Source organism: Lampetra fluviatilis, chromosome 24, assembly GCF_964198595.1.
Source record: "Lampetra fluviatilis chromosome 24, kcLamFluv1.1, whole genome shotgun sequence".
NCBI lineage: Eukaryota > Metazoa > Chordata > Hyperoartia > Petromyzontiformes > Petromyzontidae > Lampetra > Lampetra fluviatilis.
The window spans coordinates 11,657,295-11,671,197 of NC_136298.1; the positions used below are offsets into that span (position 1 = coordinate 11,657,295).

The following is a 13,903-nucleotide window of genomic DNA, read 5'->3' on the forward strand; positions in this document are numbered from 1 at the left end:
GGCGACTCCCTCGCCAGGGCTCTGTGAGGTGCAACAACATCAACTTGAAACGGCTTGAAAAGCATCACCGGACACCTTTAAGATGCCACCGTGATGTTACAAGCGTGTGGAAGAGCGGTTTTTTAAACGCTGCTTGCCAAACGCACGGTCCCCGTTAGAGACGGGTCAAGGGTTGCTGGATCGCGTAGAGATTTATGACGCTTCCAAACCTGATGCGAGGTGGTGGCTTGAAAATCAAGTACATCAAGCAGGGACGTGAACCCATCTGTGCAGACCATGTTGAGTGGTATAACCCTCAGATGTATGTGAACTTCTTTCGCGTCGTACGTAACCAAGTGTGCTAATCGAAGATGAATGCGTGATGCGGTTTCACCGGGTTCTCCGCACTCGTAAATGGGATTCCCATCTATTTCCGCGTTGTGCCGACTATCGTTCAGGACGATGTCCGACGTTTCGCTCCGCATCCTGGGAGCAACTCCATGCCATTCCTGAAGCAGCTCCAACTCCCACCGGAATGCGAGGCATGATGTCCGAAACGTGGGGTATTATGCCAAAGAAGGGGGGGTACAAACCGAAAGCACATTGGAGAGATATACAACGCATCTCAATCACCGGTCTCGACATGCAGTGTCTCATCAGCAGAGTCAGACTTGCTTGAATAAATGCCGCTGAACTGCCCGGTGTAATAGGCAAGGCTCCTCTCTTCAAGGTGTGCGTTGTCTCAACCCGTTTCTACTGCTGCGGCGGGAGATGGAATCGAACCGGCGTCCTCTGTGTCGCAAGTCTGGCAGCATCCCGTCCTGGACAGGCTATTGGCGACTGGTATACGGCTTCTTGAGGTGGCTATGCACGCCTGGAACCCAGCACCGTGGTGGCGAGGGTTGGTGGATCACCGCACAAATGTTGCGGAACTATTGGCGTGGGCATTGAGGAAGGCGCCTAACCCACACGCTGGCTCGCTAGGAGTAGGCAGAGATGGACTGCTGCTGTACAGGGGGATGTGGAGCTGGGTGGACTTGCCACAACTGATACCCGCGGTGTCAAGATCGGCCTCTATGGAGGACGAGGCTCGTGAAGGGCCGCTACTGGGCAGCTGGAGGCAAAAACTCTCCAGCAACAACGGGGGGCACCGTACGGAGCGCAGACGGTGCATCTGCCAGTCATCTCAGTCAGTCAACCCATGGCACCTGGGTCTGTCCCGCGACCTCTTGCCATCAGCGAGCCTTCGATGATTGGCGTGGCCTCACAGTGCACCGAGCGTGACTCAAGCGCCGTTATGACGTCGCCGCAACTTAGTGGCAAGCGTTGTTGAGATTCACAACGAAGCCCCTTGCCAGAAAATCGCCTCGCGTAATCAGTGGCATTGGTTATTGCGCAACCGGCGCAATCCATCGCCGAGTAAGATGAGACGCACCCTGGCTAACCCCCCCCACCCCAGCCTTCCGAAGCCGCCCGAATTCCCACGGCATCCACTCCGCGCTCCGGTGAAGCGAGCGAGGGAGAGAGGGAGGGAGACGACGTCACGATGCAAATCTCTGCCCTGGAGAAAGCCGCTCGCTGACGACTCAACAGACAGGGTCCACTTACAGCGGGGGCCGTTGCCAACTCGCTCTGGGAAGACAAAAGGGGTAAGAGAGTAGGGTGGGTACATTATAAAGGTGATACAGCGCATGCAGTACTTGACAAACAGCGGATGTTACACAGACGTGCTAGCCGTTGGGGGTGGAACACTACTGGCACTCAAATGTACCCATGCAGGTCCGGTACCCGGTTATAGGGTATCAGAATTTTTTATTTTTAGACCGGTTGAATCCGATGAGCTATGAAGTTCTTTTTCACAGATATCCGGAATGAGCGGGTCAACAAGAAATGTAAGAAATTTGGTACAATATGTACGGATCTTTCTAGGCAACTGAAACAGCTTGACGCGTTTTTGTGAGGAGGGAATTGTGCCGTGGTGACATCGGTTGTGCGCGTAGCGCCTGCAATGCAGAGGTCGCCGCTTCAACCTCGCGACGCGACGGCTGTTGAAGCAGTGGACGCGTTTTATAGCTTCACCGCCCCCCCCCCTCTGTCCACCCCCACCCCCCGTCCACCCCTCGCCCCGTGTCCAGCCCCCCCCCCCCCTGTCCACCCCCTCTGTCCACCCCCTCCCCTGTCCACCCCCACTGTCCATCCGCCCCCTGTCCACCCCCTCCCCTGTCCACCCCCACTGTCCATCCGCCCCTGTCCACCCCCACCCCTATCCACCCCCCTGTCCACCCCCCCTGTCCACCCCCACCCCTATGCACCCCCCTGTCCACCCCCACTGTCCATCCCCCCCTGTCGACCCCCCGTCCACCCACCCCTGTCCACCCACCACCTGTCCCCCGTCCATCCCACGCCCCCTCCCCCTTCCCCCCCCCTGTCCTCGTGTCAAACCCCCACCACGGACGATGGCCGCTGGTCGAGACTAACAACGGAGTGACAGCCAAATAAGGCAATGAGGAGGGATCAGGCCCGAGCAACGACATCAGCTCTTGCGCAGCAGGTGCTCAGCGGATTGTTGCATCCAGCAGTGGAGTGATCAAGGCTGCTGCTGCTGATGATATGATGATTATGAGCGCATGCAACATTGTCTTGTTTGTCACTCGGGCACTCTGATGAATTTGCGCGGTCGCGGGCTTTGTGGCTGTGCGCACGCCTCATTGTCCGCATCTCATTTCCTATTCGCACCGTGACGAGGACTTACCGGTGCAAATATTAAGAGTGGCTCATTGGAGAACTGGATTGCCCAGCTGTTGCTCTATGTGCTCGTGTTGAACAGATGGTGGAAGTTAGAGAAAGCGCCTTTTCCATCTGAGTGGAGCCCGAGTTTAATTCACGCGGAACAGAACGTCCGGTCTCCAGATTTGCCTGCCCCGTGAGTGCTTATCCCGTACACATCCAAGTGACCATTTGCTTTTCTCTCCAATATTTGTTCCGTGCCATTACTTTATGAGTTTGCCGCGGAGATGAAGACTGGTTCCATACGCAACCCTCGCAGGCAGCAGTACACCACTTTGTGATGGCGAACGGCCGCTGGAAAGTGAAACTATATTCTTAAAATATATTTTTTTAATTTGTATGACTGAAATAATAGACCCGAAAAACCCCGTGTGTCATGGCGTTCGTGGTGATTATTTTGTAAAGGGCCTTCAATGGCCATGAGATAGCCTTGAGCCACACGAGGTGGTGCATCCCTTATATAGGCCCTGTGTTTGTCGCTTGCCACTCAATCCCAACACGTTGAGTCGTCCGAGTTGCAACAAGCCCAAGTAAGTTCAAACGCAAATCTAGTTTAATGGATGTTGGTGCAGTCATTGGTGACCAGACTGCAACCATCACTTTACACTCACACAGTTTAACCACGTGTGTGTTTTAACCACGTGTGGTTTAACAACGTGCGGTTTAACCAGATCCTCAACGATAGTAGCTAAGTGTCTCTGCCACGGTTATGATAGCCTCCTTAGCAACTCGGCCACGAACCTGTGCAAAATTGATGTTGCTATTCACCGTTCGTGTCAATAATCTACAGTATATTTTTAAACGTGAATGGTAGCGCCTCAAGTGGCTGCAGAGGTCACGTTATCCTCGGGGCCATCCATTGAGTCGGTACGCATGGAGGGGGGAGGGGGGTAACCCAAATGCGTACGCTTGCATATGGGGGGGGTCTACTATGTGCGTACGCATAGGAAACGGGGGGTGGGGTGAAACCTCGATAATAATTTGTCTACATTGGCCTTCAAATGAACACAGTTCAGTTTCTTCAGCTGTCAGACAACAAATACTACCGGGAGAAGTGGGACTGTGGGAGAGGTGTCACTTGTGTGCCACCGTGCCCCTGACTGCAACTATCACGCAGCTCAGCAAAATAAGTGGCCAAGGTACGCAACTTAATTATTTAATGTAGCCGGCTATGGACTATCTGTTTGCTTAAACACGTTAATATTATTAATACTTGGTCGTTTCTGCGTGGATTAAATATCGGTCGTTCTATAGGTTTCGAGAGGGGGGGGGGGTGCGTCAAGCGTACTGGGAGGGGGGGGGGTGTAAAAAGTACGCGTGCGTACAGGGAGGGGGGGGGAGGGTCAAGTTTTGACAGATTCTTGCGTACCTACTCAATGAATGTCCCCCTATAACTCGTCGAATGTTACAAATGTAACTCGATGCATGTATCACGAGCCTAAGAATCGATGTTAATCGGTCACCTGCACGCAGCCGCGACCTGGCCTGGCCTCGCCCCGCCGCATCTTGCGATGCGCGTGAATCCCACCGTGAATTTCCCGCAGCTCTGAGCACGGTGTGGTTGACATCACAGCAGCTGCCCGCCTCTGCCTCTCCTCGTCAGCCAGCCACGCGTGCAAAGGGATGAGATGCACCGCGGCGTTTCTCAATCCCGGGCTCATCGCAGTCCCGACCTCCTCAGCACGGCAGAGGCGGTGGTTGGCGACTGTGCTACTGCACGTGCATTCCTGCCTGTGATCCAGCAATGTGGAGGGCGCAGCGAGGGTTGGTGGTTCACGCACGGATGTCGTGAAACTCCATTCCCGCGCGGGCTGAGGAGGTGCCGTACCCTGGCTCGCCAGGGGAAGGCAGGACATCAAGTGGACTAATTGCCATTACGTTTCCACCTGTACGGGGATTGGGTGCTTTGTCTCCCTCGCACGCGTGGAGTTTCTCCGGAGGCTCCTGTTTCCTCCCACGTGTACAAGCACGTGTTAGTTGGCCTAAACATATCTTAACATGAATACCCAATGCGGCAGAACCCTCCTCAGGCATTCCTGGACAAATAAGTAAATTATAAAATACTATACCAAGTGGCCCGGCAGAGGACAGCCCCAGCAACATCACTCCCATCATCACTACCATCATCACTACCACCATCAACATCATCACTACCACCATCAACATCTTTATCATCAGCAGCGTCATCATCATCACTTCAATCCTCATCACTAACAGCACCATCAATAGCATCGCCATTTCGGTCACCACCATTGATGAGGGGTAAGGGTGAGGTTCTCCATGGAGTCTGGTCCATGATTTTCTCCGGTCAGGTGGCTTAGCGGTAGAGCGAGGGGCTCGCAAATCCTTTATTGAGCGTTGACTTTGACTCAGTCCATCATCTCTCTTGGGTCATTAAAATAAGTACCACTTTGTGTGGAAGTCAACGGTGATATTCCTATGGATAGACTCGCTCCCGCCATAGCAATTGGGGGGTTCCACCCCTGACTCAAGTCTGTGCACAGGAGATGAGCACCAATGATGCATCAAGGCTCATTGGGACCAAATTCACTTTTTTAAATCCTTTATATTAAGTTCGCTTGCTTGCTTACGACCGTGCAACTCTTTCGGTCGTTTTTTAACCCACTTCCCGTGATCTAATCGAGCTGACATTTTCCACACAGACTCGTTGTGCGTGACAATTAATGTTCGTGAAAAACTTTTTCTAAAATTTTACACTTTTTATGACAAAAATTTTATATTTAATTACCAATTGCTTAATGGTGCAATGCAATCATCTGACCCATAGGTGGCAGCCATCTCAAGCCAGAGGACGAGAGGACTCTAGCCGCCACGCATATAAAGGATTTATAGTGAAAAACTTTGTTTTTACGGGTTATACTTGTTTTATTTTAGGGTGGAGGCCACGGGAGGATGAGGCAGTGTCGCCACCTGCAGGGCGAGGAGGAGCAAGACGCTGAGAAAGAAGACGCGGATGATGGTACCGGTCCGCGGACCCGGGGGTTGGGGACCCCCCTGGTCTAGAGGAGATTTCTCGAGTTACACCACTCCCTCTAGAGGGCCAATGAACACAGTTAACAACTCCCAGAATGTCCAGGTCAATCCAGGACAGGTGGCGACCCTAACTTAAAGACCGAGTTAATGTGTGCTTGCTTACGTCTATTAGGATGATCTAGAGTTGCCACCGTTTTCACAGCAGATCTCGGTACAAATCAATTCCTGCCAACTGAACAAAGTTAACAACTCCCAGAATGTCCAGGTCAATCCAGGACAGGTGGCAACGCTAACTTAATGACCGAGTCACTGAACCCTGTCCTAGCCATGGAGAATGTTTACCTTACTGACAGTCTCACTTAGACGGAGCGATGGCACTGTGGTTAACTCACTGTGCCATGAACCTGACCATCTGACTTCAATTCCCAGCCACAGCCCTTCACCAACCAGCACTGCCCACCAAGGCTACGTGTGGTCACAAAACTACAGTGAGTGACACGGTGTGGGAAGGCCTTTACTCAGCCCTGGACTGACAATGACCTGGGAATGTAGAAATAGTGTGAATGACCAAGTACAATAAAACAGCACTCAGAATTAATGCTTCCTGTCCAGAACTGCTGACTGCTCCATGCAAAATTTGTATCGGGTGAGATAATATCAACGTCTTTAACAAGAATGCCAAGAGGTGTCACGCAGCACCTAGACATCGGGCAAGGTCACGAGTTGCCTTTAACCACACGAGGTGTGTACCTTGTAAATGACTTGCAAAAGTGTGACATTTTTAGGATAATCGAAGTTGGAACAAGCAAATTAAGTTTAAAAACCTGCATTTATTATTCTATTTGCGTAGGCAGTGGCTGGCTAAAGCCATTAATGTACACTTATTCGGATTAATCACATTTGCTTTAAACCCGCATGCATTGCTTTCAACCCGCTGATACTAATTGAGTGTGTCTTCCAAGGCCATTATGAACCTCCCGACCAACGAAGCCACCTCCCTGTGCAATATTTAAGCTGGGATGGAGGGGGGAAAAGCGCCTTGACAAAATAATTTGCATATCAAGAGAAATTTAGCATATTTATGGAAAATGCAGATATGCGATTAGTACTACTTGTGAAATGCCAAACCTCCTACGCATTTCACAAGTAGTACTGATTGATTGCTTCTGTGAACAGGTGTCTTTTATACAGGTAACAATCTGAGATTAGGAGCACTCCCTTTAAGAGTGTGCTCCTAATCTCAGCTCGTTACCTGTATAAAAGACACCTGGGAGCCAGAAATCTTTCTGAGAGGGGGTCAAATACTTATTTCCCTCATTAGAATGCAAATCAATTTATAACATTTTTGACATGCGTTTTCCTGGATTTTTTTGTTGTTATTCTGTCTCTCACTGTTCAAATAAACCTACAATTAAAATTATAGACTGATCATTTCTTTGTCAGTGGGCAAACGTACAAAATCAGCAGGGGATCAAATACTTTTTTCCCCTCACTAGTTACCACATGCATCTAGCTATCCACTCGATGAGGACATCACTCATACAGATGCCTAGATGGTGGATCATCAATGTTCAAGTGACCGTGATGTACCCAGACAAATGACACTCAGGACGCTAAACCCGTGCGTTGATTGGTTCTTGAAAATGTGGACGAATGGGGAGAGAGGTTCGGTGGATTCGGTGTTAGGGGGCAAGCATCGGGTGTCGAGGTTCGCGGTACAGGTAAAACAATTGAGACGGTGGTTTTGTGCTGAAGTGAAATGGAAAAATACGGAGGATATGCTCATAATGGAAAGCAACTCGGCATCCTTATACATATGTAGTGCCTGAGATACGTGCCATACGCTGGAGTGGGCGTACGCGCGCACAGAGTACAGTGGGAGCAAACGAGGTCGAGGCTGTTATTGTTGCTATGTGTGAGGAGAAGGCCAGATACGGGTAGGGAGCGATTAAGGACACAGCGTGCTGATTGGCTGGGAGTTCTTATTGTCGAGATGTGATGCCACGCCGGTAACAGGTGGCAGGGAGCAATTAAGGACGGAGGGCGCTGATTGGCCGAGAAGTTATTGTCGCTAAGTGGCGCCGCATTGTCTGGGAAAACATGACAGGTGCCAGTGGGGGCTAGGGGGCGACGGGCGTCGCGGGGGATGCCACCGATTGATTGGAGATTAATTGGCTTGGGGATAAAGAGAGGGGGTTTTGAAGGAGACGGGAGTTCACGCCTGGGAGGGAAAGAAGGATGTTAAAGCTGAAGCAGCGGAGCCAAAAGCATTGGAGAAGTATACGGTAGCAGTGGAGCTAATACACGGTAGCAGTGGAGAAGTATAAGGTAGCAGTGGAGAGGTATATGGTAGCAATGGAGAAGCCAGCAGAAGCGTCTGGAGTGTGATGGCGAAGCCAGCAGAGAGCGGCTGGAGTGTGGCGGAGAAGCTGATAAAGATACGGCTGAGTGTGACGGGAGAGCCGATAAAGAGCGGCTAAACTGTGACGGAGAGAGTAGAGAGGAGAGTCGATGGAGGAGAGATGGGGAGCGAGCGAGGCCGGTGGAACGCGGCGAGCGAGCGGAGAGCGCGTGGAAGGAATGTTGATTGGTGTTAGCTGGAGGAATGTTGATCGGTATTGGTGAAATAAAGAGAGCGAGAAAAGCAAGAAGCTGTCGTGTCAAGTCGAGCACTACACATGTACCGGACTGCAGTGATGTGACTTAGGGACACGCGGCTAACATCCGTGGCAAGTGATTACATGAACAATTCCTGCCCAATGAGCTAAAAAGCTATATTTCAAAAGCGACCTGGCAATAAATGATAGCTCAACCTAGGGGCTTGTGGGAATATTATTGCAGCCAAATACTGGAAACACATGTTGATTTTTAACGTAGAGGGAAAATCAGAGGATCTGGAGAAAAATCCACGCAACCATGGGGAGAAGATGCAAATATACAGGCATGATGGTCTGGATCGAACCCGCAGCTCCCTGCATACCACGTGAGTTAGCATCTCTCCACCGTGGCGCACCTTCATCCAAAAGTCGAATTGATTATCAAAATAGCTAACGATTACTGGACTTGATCGACTAATGCCTGAATGGGTCATTGAGTCCTCATGGGATCATCGATTTACTGACCATCGATTAATGAGTCTTGTGAGAGAGTTGGGAAGGAGTTGATTTTTCATGGGGCGGCTCATTCAATGGCGGAATGTGATTCGCTTGAAATTCCCTGAGAGCGCCCCTAGGCCACGCTGTATCCCCCTCTCTGGCTGTGGGAGGGGTTTGAATCAAAGCAATAGGTAGCCGACGGTCATCTCATTTTGCATCTCACCCTTCGTGTATCGATTCTTTTATATTGACTGAATTCAGTAGATTTTTGCCAAAATTAAAAATGCCCAAACACGTATGCAAATGACTTAAATTGGCCACTTTATTCACATGATCAATTTAAACTAAATACTTGTTTGTTTTAAATATAGACTTGACAAAAGGCGTGCAGGAGGTGGAAAGTGTCTTCACTTGAGGGCCACCTTACCAAAGCGGTTAAAGACTGCTTTGCTACAGTTTGCTACGGGCCAAGTGGGTAGCCGTGACCAGTAAAATACATTCTTGTACCATACTATGCTATGCTTCGACATCTATGCTTCAGGTCGTCACCGTTATGAAAAAATAAGACAAAAAGATGGCGCAATTATTTCAAGTATTTTATTCATTTCATTTCACCACCATGGTGCTTGTTGTTCGGCAAGATGGTTTCCGAGTGAGTCACTCAGTTGGCAGCCATGGTGCTGGCGATCCAGGAGATGTAGTTGCACACCTTGGTGTACACGCCGGGGTAGTTGGGTAGGGCGCAACCGCGGCCCCAGGACACGATGCCGTGCAGCTCGCCATTGCACACGACGGGGCCACCGGAGTCTCCCTGTGGTGACGGCATCAGGGGTCAGAGTCAGGGGTTAGCAGCTGGCACTTGCATCTAGTGGCGTGGTTCGCAACCTTTCTGGATCCGTGGGTGACTGCGTTCGACCATGAGTTTGTGGTCTAACCCAAAAATGAAATTTTAATAAAAATATTGGCTGCAAGAACCCAAATGTTAGTAAGATTAAATAGATGTAGACAAAATATCGAGAGTAATTCGCATTTATGTTTATGAGGTGTATGAGGATTGAAATTCATTAGAACTGAGTAACCATTTGAACTGAGTAAGTTATAAATCACTCTGCTTGGCAATATATATACAATGGCAAGATTAAAATCGAGCTACCTTGACACAAAGCTATGCATTGGTCCATTGGCTATTAGAGTGATGTTACTTTTTCCCCATTAGTATTTTCGATGGAGGTGGCACTGGTTTGTAGCGAGAGGGCAGGTTGACCCTCATAATCCCCTTCAGACTTTTCGACTCAAGTCGCTTCAGGGGACCTCACCTGGCAGGAGTCCTTGCCACCCTCCTGGTATCCCAGGCAGATCATGTTATTGGTGATGTCACCGGGGTAGGAGTTCCTGCAGGAGGTGTCACTCAGCACGGGCACCTGGACGCACATGAGGACATCGGGGCTGCCCGTAGGGAGACACGCGGGTGGTGGTTATGAGGCATCATACATTGGGGAAACATGATAGGGTAATGTGAGGACAGAGAAACTCATAAGCAGAGAGGTGGCAGAAGAGAGGTCAGTGGACTCGACGTGAAGATACCAGTTATGCAGAGTCAATAGAAAGGGTTGGCAGGTTGGGTCCATTTATAAACCTGGAGAAAAGTAAGCAAAGGAAGGTAGCAGAAGAGAGGGTGAGATGAAATCCGAGAGTTTGGAGACCACTTCTGGACAGACATTGAGAAAGGAAAGGAAGTATTGGAAAAAAATTGGGAGGCATGTGCCCAGAAGTGGCAAGTCACAGGCTCACCCCACAACAATAACAATATGGACAAGTACAGTTATAACTCTTAGTCCAGTTTAAGCTTCAGGTCCAGCCTGCCTCATTCTCAGAACTGTTATCCAATGCTTAGCTCTAAATATTGCAAATAATATATCCCTAGACGCAATACCATGTATTTATACCCTTCAAGTAGCTAAAATAGTTTTTTTTTTCTGAAATGTATTGCTATGGTACACGCATGTCTAAGTGTTGTGTCCGCATGTATGGGGAAGATATCAAATACTTTCTCCGATGTTTTAGGGTTGTACTGTGTGTTCTTCAGAATTATGTGTGACGCATCACTCGTAGTGTTGGGAACTTCCAAGTGGAGCGAAATACTAGAAATCATGACGAACACCATGTGGCATAGCCCAGAAACACATCCGAGACCGATACAAAGCAACCACAAAACCGACATTGTAAAATCTTTAAAAAGTCTTCCTTAAATGTTTTTTCCAGGGTAGACGGACATTTAAGCGCCGTGTCCTCACCGACGCTGGTCTGGGTCTCGCCCCAGCCGGAGACGGTGCACATGACTCCGGTGCCGACGCAGCAGGAGGGCAGCGGGACGGCCTGCGCGTACTGGTTGAGGATGGCGGGCGTGGACAGCTTGATGAGCATGATGTCGTTGTCAATGGTGGCCGAGCTGTACTGGGGGTGGCGGATCGCCTTAAAATCTTGCTACCTTGGTACAAATTTCTACTTTGGGCCATTGACTACGACGGTAGTATTACTTTGTCTCGATCTGTATGTTTGGTGGAGGTGGCACTGGTTTGTAGCAAGAGGGCAGGTCGTCGCTCATACTCCATTTCAGACTTGTTGACTCAAGTCGCTTTGGGGGACCTCACCTGGCAGGAGTCCTTGCCACCCTCCAGGTATCCCAGGCAGATCATGTTGTTGGTGATGTCACCGGGGTAGGAGTTCCTGCAGGTGTCACTCAGGGCGGGGCCTGGACGCACATGAGGACATCTGGGCTGCCTATAGTGAGACACGCAGGTGGCTGTGGTGAGGCACAGAGGGGGTAGCAGAAGAGAGGTCAATTGTATCAACGTGAAGGTCCCAGTAATGCAGAGGCAATGCAAAGGGTTGGCACCTTGTGCCTATTTATAAACCTGGATAAAAGAAAGCCGAGGAAGACAGCGGAAGAGAGGAGTTTGGAGACCACTTCTGGATAGACACTGAGAAAGTAAAGGAAGAAATGGGGGAGGCCTGTGCACAGAAGTGGTGAGTCACAGGATCACACCACAACAATAACACAGATGGACAAGTCCAGTTACAATTCTGAGTCCAATTTAGTCTCCAGGTATAATCTGCTTTAAACATTCATAATTTTTCTTATCCAGAAATATCTCTAGATATTAAAAAATAACATTAATAACTTTATTGCCCAGACAATGGTGGGTGATCGTTGATAATTATCTGAAGTGGAAATTAAATATTGAATTATTTTACCATGGTGTAAGCATGTCAAAGCAGTGTCAGCATATAGGGGGAGGATACTAAACTAGTGATGGGCAACCCAGACGAGTTAGCGCGCCACATTAGCGGGCCCTCCTTCACGGCAGTTGGCCGCAAGCTTGACATCGTGCTTGTGCACTCATCATGACCCCACCTCAACAGGCTCCCACGATGGACTGCATTGGCCGCATTCGGCCCGTGGACCCCAGATTGCCCACCGCTGTCCTACATATTTCTTTGATGTGTTTTCAGGTTGTACTGCGTGTCGTTGGGCATGACGTCCGACGTTTCGCTCCACGTGCTGGGAGCTGCCAAGAAGTGGAGCGAAAAGTTGTACACCATGACGAACACCATGCGGCACAGCCCAAAAACACATCCGAGAGCTAAACAGAGCAACCATGAAACCGACATGGTAAAATCTTTAAAAAGTCTTCCTTTAATGGATTTTCCAGGGTAGACAGACGTCTAAGCACGGTGACCTCACCGATGCTCGTCTGGGTCTCGTCCCAGCCGGAGATGGTGCACATGACTCCGGTGCCGACGCAGGAGGAGGGTAGAGGGACGGTCTGCGCGTAATGATTGAGGGTGGCGGGCGAGGACAGCTTGATGAGCATGTCGTTGTCGATGGTGGCCGAGTTGTACTGGGGGTGGCGGATCGCCTTGGAGGCTTGGATCCTCTGCTCGGTGCCCTCGGTCACGAAGATGTTGTGCTCACCGATGCGCACGGAGATGCGGGACGCGCTGGGGGTGGAGGAAGTGGACGATAGTAGTGATGAACATTTTTTATTTTTAGGTGATCGCTTCAATTTAAACCCATTCGGCCATAAATGCTAATTTTCCATTTTAACCTGGTCATACAATAGAACCCTGCTTACAGAATCAGCAAAATTATTAGTTGTACTGTACTTCTATGCCGTCACATCTACACTCCCCACCGTAACCAACCCAAATTGACCAGTATGGTTGATTGACAAGTGCTGTAGCTATTTGATATAATCGCCTAAACAAAACGAACTGATGGGGCACATCGCCTTGTGGAAAGAGGATGTCGCATACCTTCGCAATCTTCTCGTAGCCCTTTATCGCTTGGTCGTATGGGTCTCATTCTAAATCATATGAGCGGCTTCTTCATGTTATCAGCTGTGACACTGCTGCCCCATAGGTGAAGCTTAAGTGAACATTCTTTGTGGCTAGGTCTTAGTTCAACAACATGGGCTTCAAATTATTTTCAGATAAGGTCGTAATCACCAGGTTGTAGGTGTACACTGCATTTTACTCAAGTCGATGACCCAGCCAGGCGGACTACTGGCGGGTCCGCTGCCTGGAGGCTTCACTTTTAATCTCCAGAGGCTTCTTCACAAACCATCTTCATTCTTAACACGGGCAGCCCCGTACCTAGAGATGAGGCCGCTTATATAGGCCTCGGCGTGTCCGGGCGCCATCCCAGGCCACGCCTTCCTTCGAGCACCCTCTCCGAAAACTCCCACGTGCCCTCTAAGGTGCCCCCCGGGCCCCCGGCCCCCACCGGGTTTCGGTCACGTGTCCGGCCGGGTTAACACAGAGTGCCTCGGCCTCACACCACTCCCTGTGGCCTCCCGAGTCTAGACCCGGCCCTGACGTCATTCCCGTCTCCAGCCGGAATGACGTCATGTGTGTTTCGTCTGTGTGTGTGGACCGTGGGGTAGTGACGCTCCCCCGCATAATGACGTCACACATGTGCGTGTGTGTGCACACAGTAGTGACACTACCAGTCGCTACACATGTATGGGGCTGCCGCTGTCAGATAA

At 50.2% G+C, this 13,903-nt stretch overlaps 2 protein-coding genes across 2 annotated transcripts in view; one reads left to right on the plus strand and one right to left on the minus strand.

The window, feature by feature from the left end:
- LOC144941164 (trypsin-like) overlaps positions 1-13,903 on the plus strand; it is a 28,214-nt gene that overhangs the window by 8,182 nt on the left and 6,129 nt on the right. The window contains exon 2 of the mRNA XM_078867720.1: positions 5,662-5,746. Within this exon, the coding sequence (XP_078723846.1) occupies positions 5,680-5,746 (67 nt within the window). The 5' untranslated portion in view covers positions 5,662-5,679. The remainder of the gene's footprint in view (positions 1-5,661; positions 5,747-13,903) is intronic.
- LOC144941038 (anionic trypsin-2-like) lies at positions 9,511-13,558 on the minus strand. The gene is made up of 5 exons (XM_078867460.1): positions 13,512-13,558; positions 12,601-12,857; positions 11,475-11,481; positions 10,172-10,301; positions 9,511-9,666 (listed from the first exon to the last, which is right to left on the minus strand). Exons 1-5 carry the CDS (start codon positions 13,556-13,558, stop codon positions 9,517-9,519), a joined length of 591 nt encoding a protein of 196 aa, XP_078723586.1. The 3' UTR covers positions 9,511-9,516.

Excerpts from the sequence above, each read along its gene's own strand:
- LOC144941038 (XM_078867460.1), bottom strand. The coding sequence starts at position 13,558 with ATGGCGCCCGGACACGCCGAGGCCTATATAAGCGGCCTCATCTCTAG. Across the intron at positions 12,858-13,511 it reads ATAAGCGGCCTCATCTCTAG|CGCGTCCCGCATCTCCGTGC; the intron begins GTACGGGGCTGC and ends CTCCACCCCCAG. Across the intron at positions 9,667-10,171 it reads GTGGCAAGGACTCCTGCCAG|GGAGACTCCGGTGGCCCCGT; the intron begins GTGAGGTCCCCT and ends CCGTCACCACAG.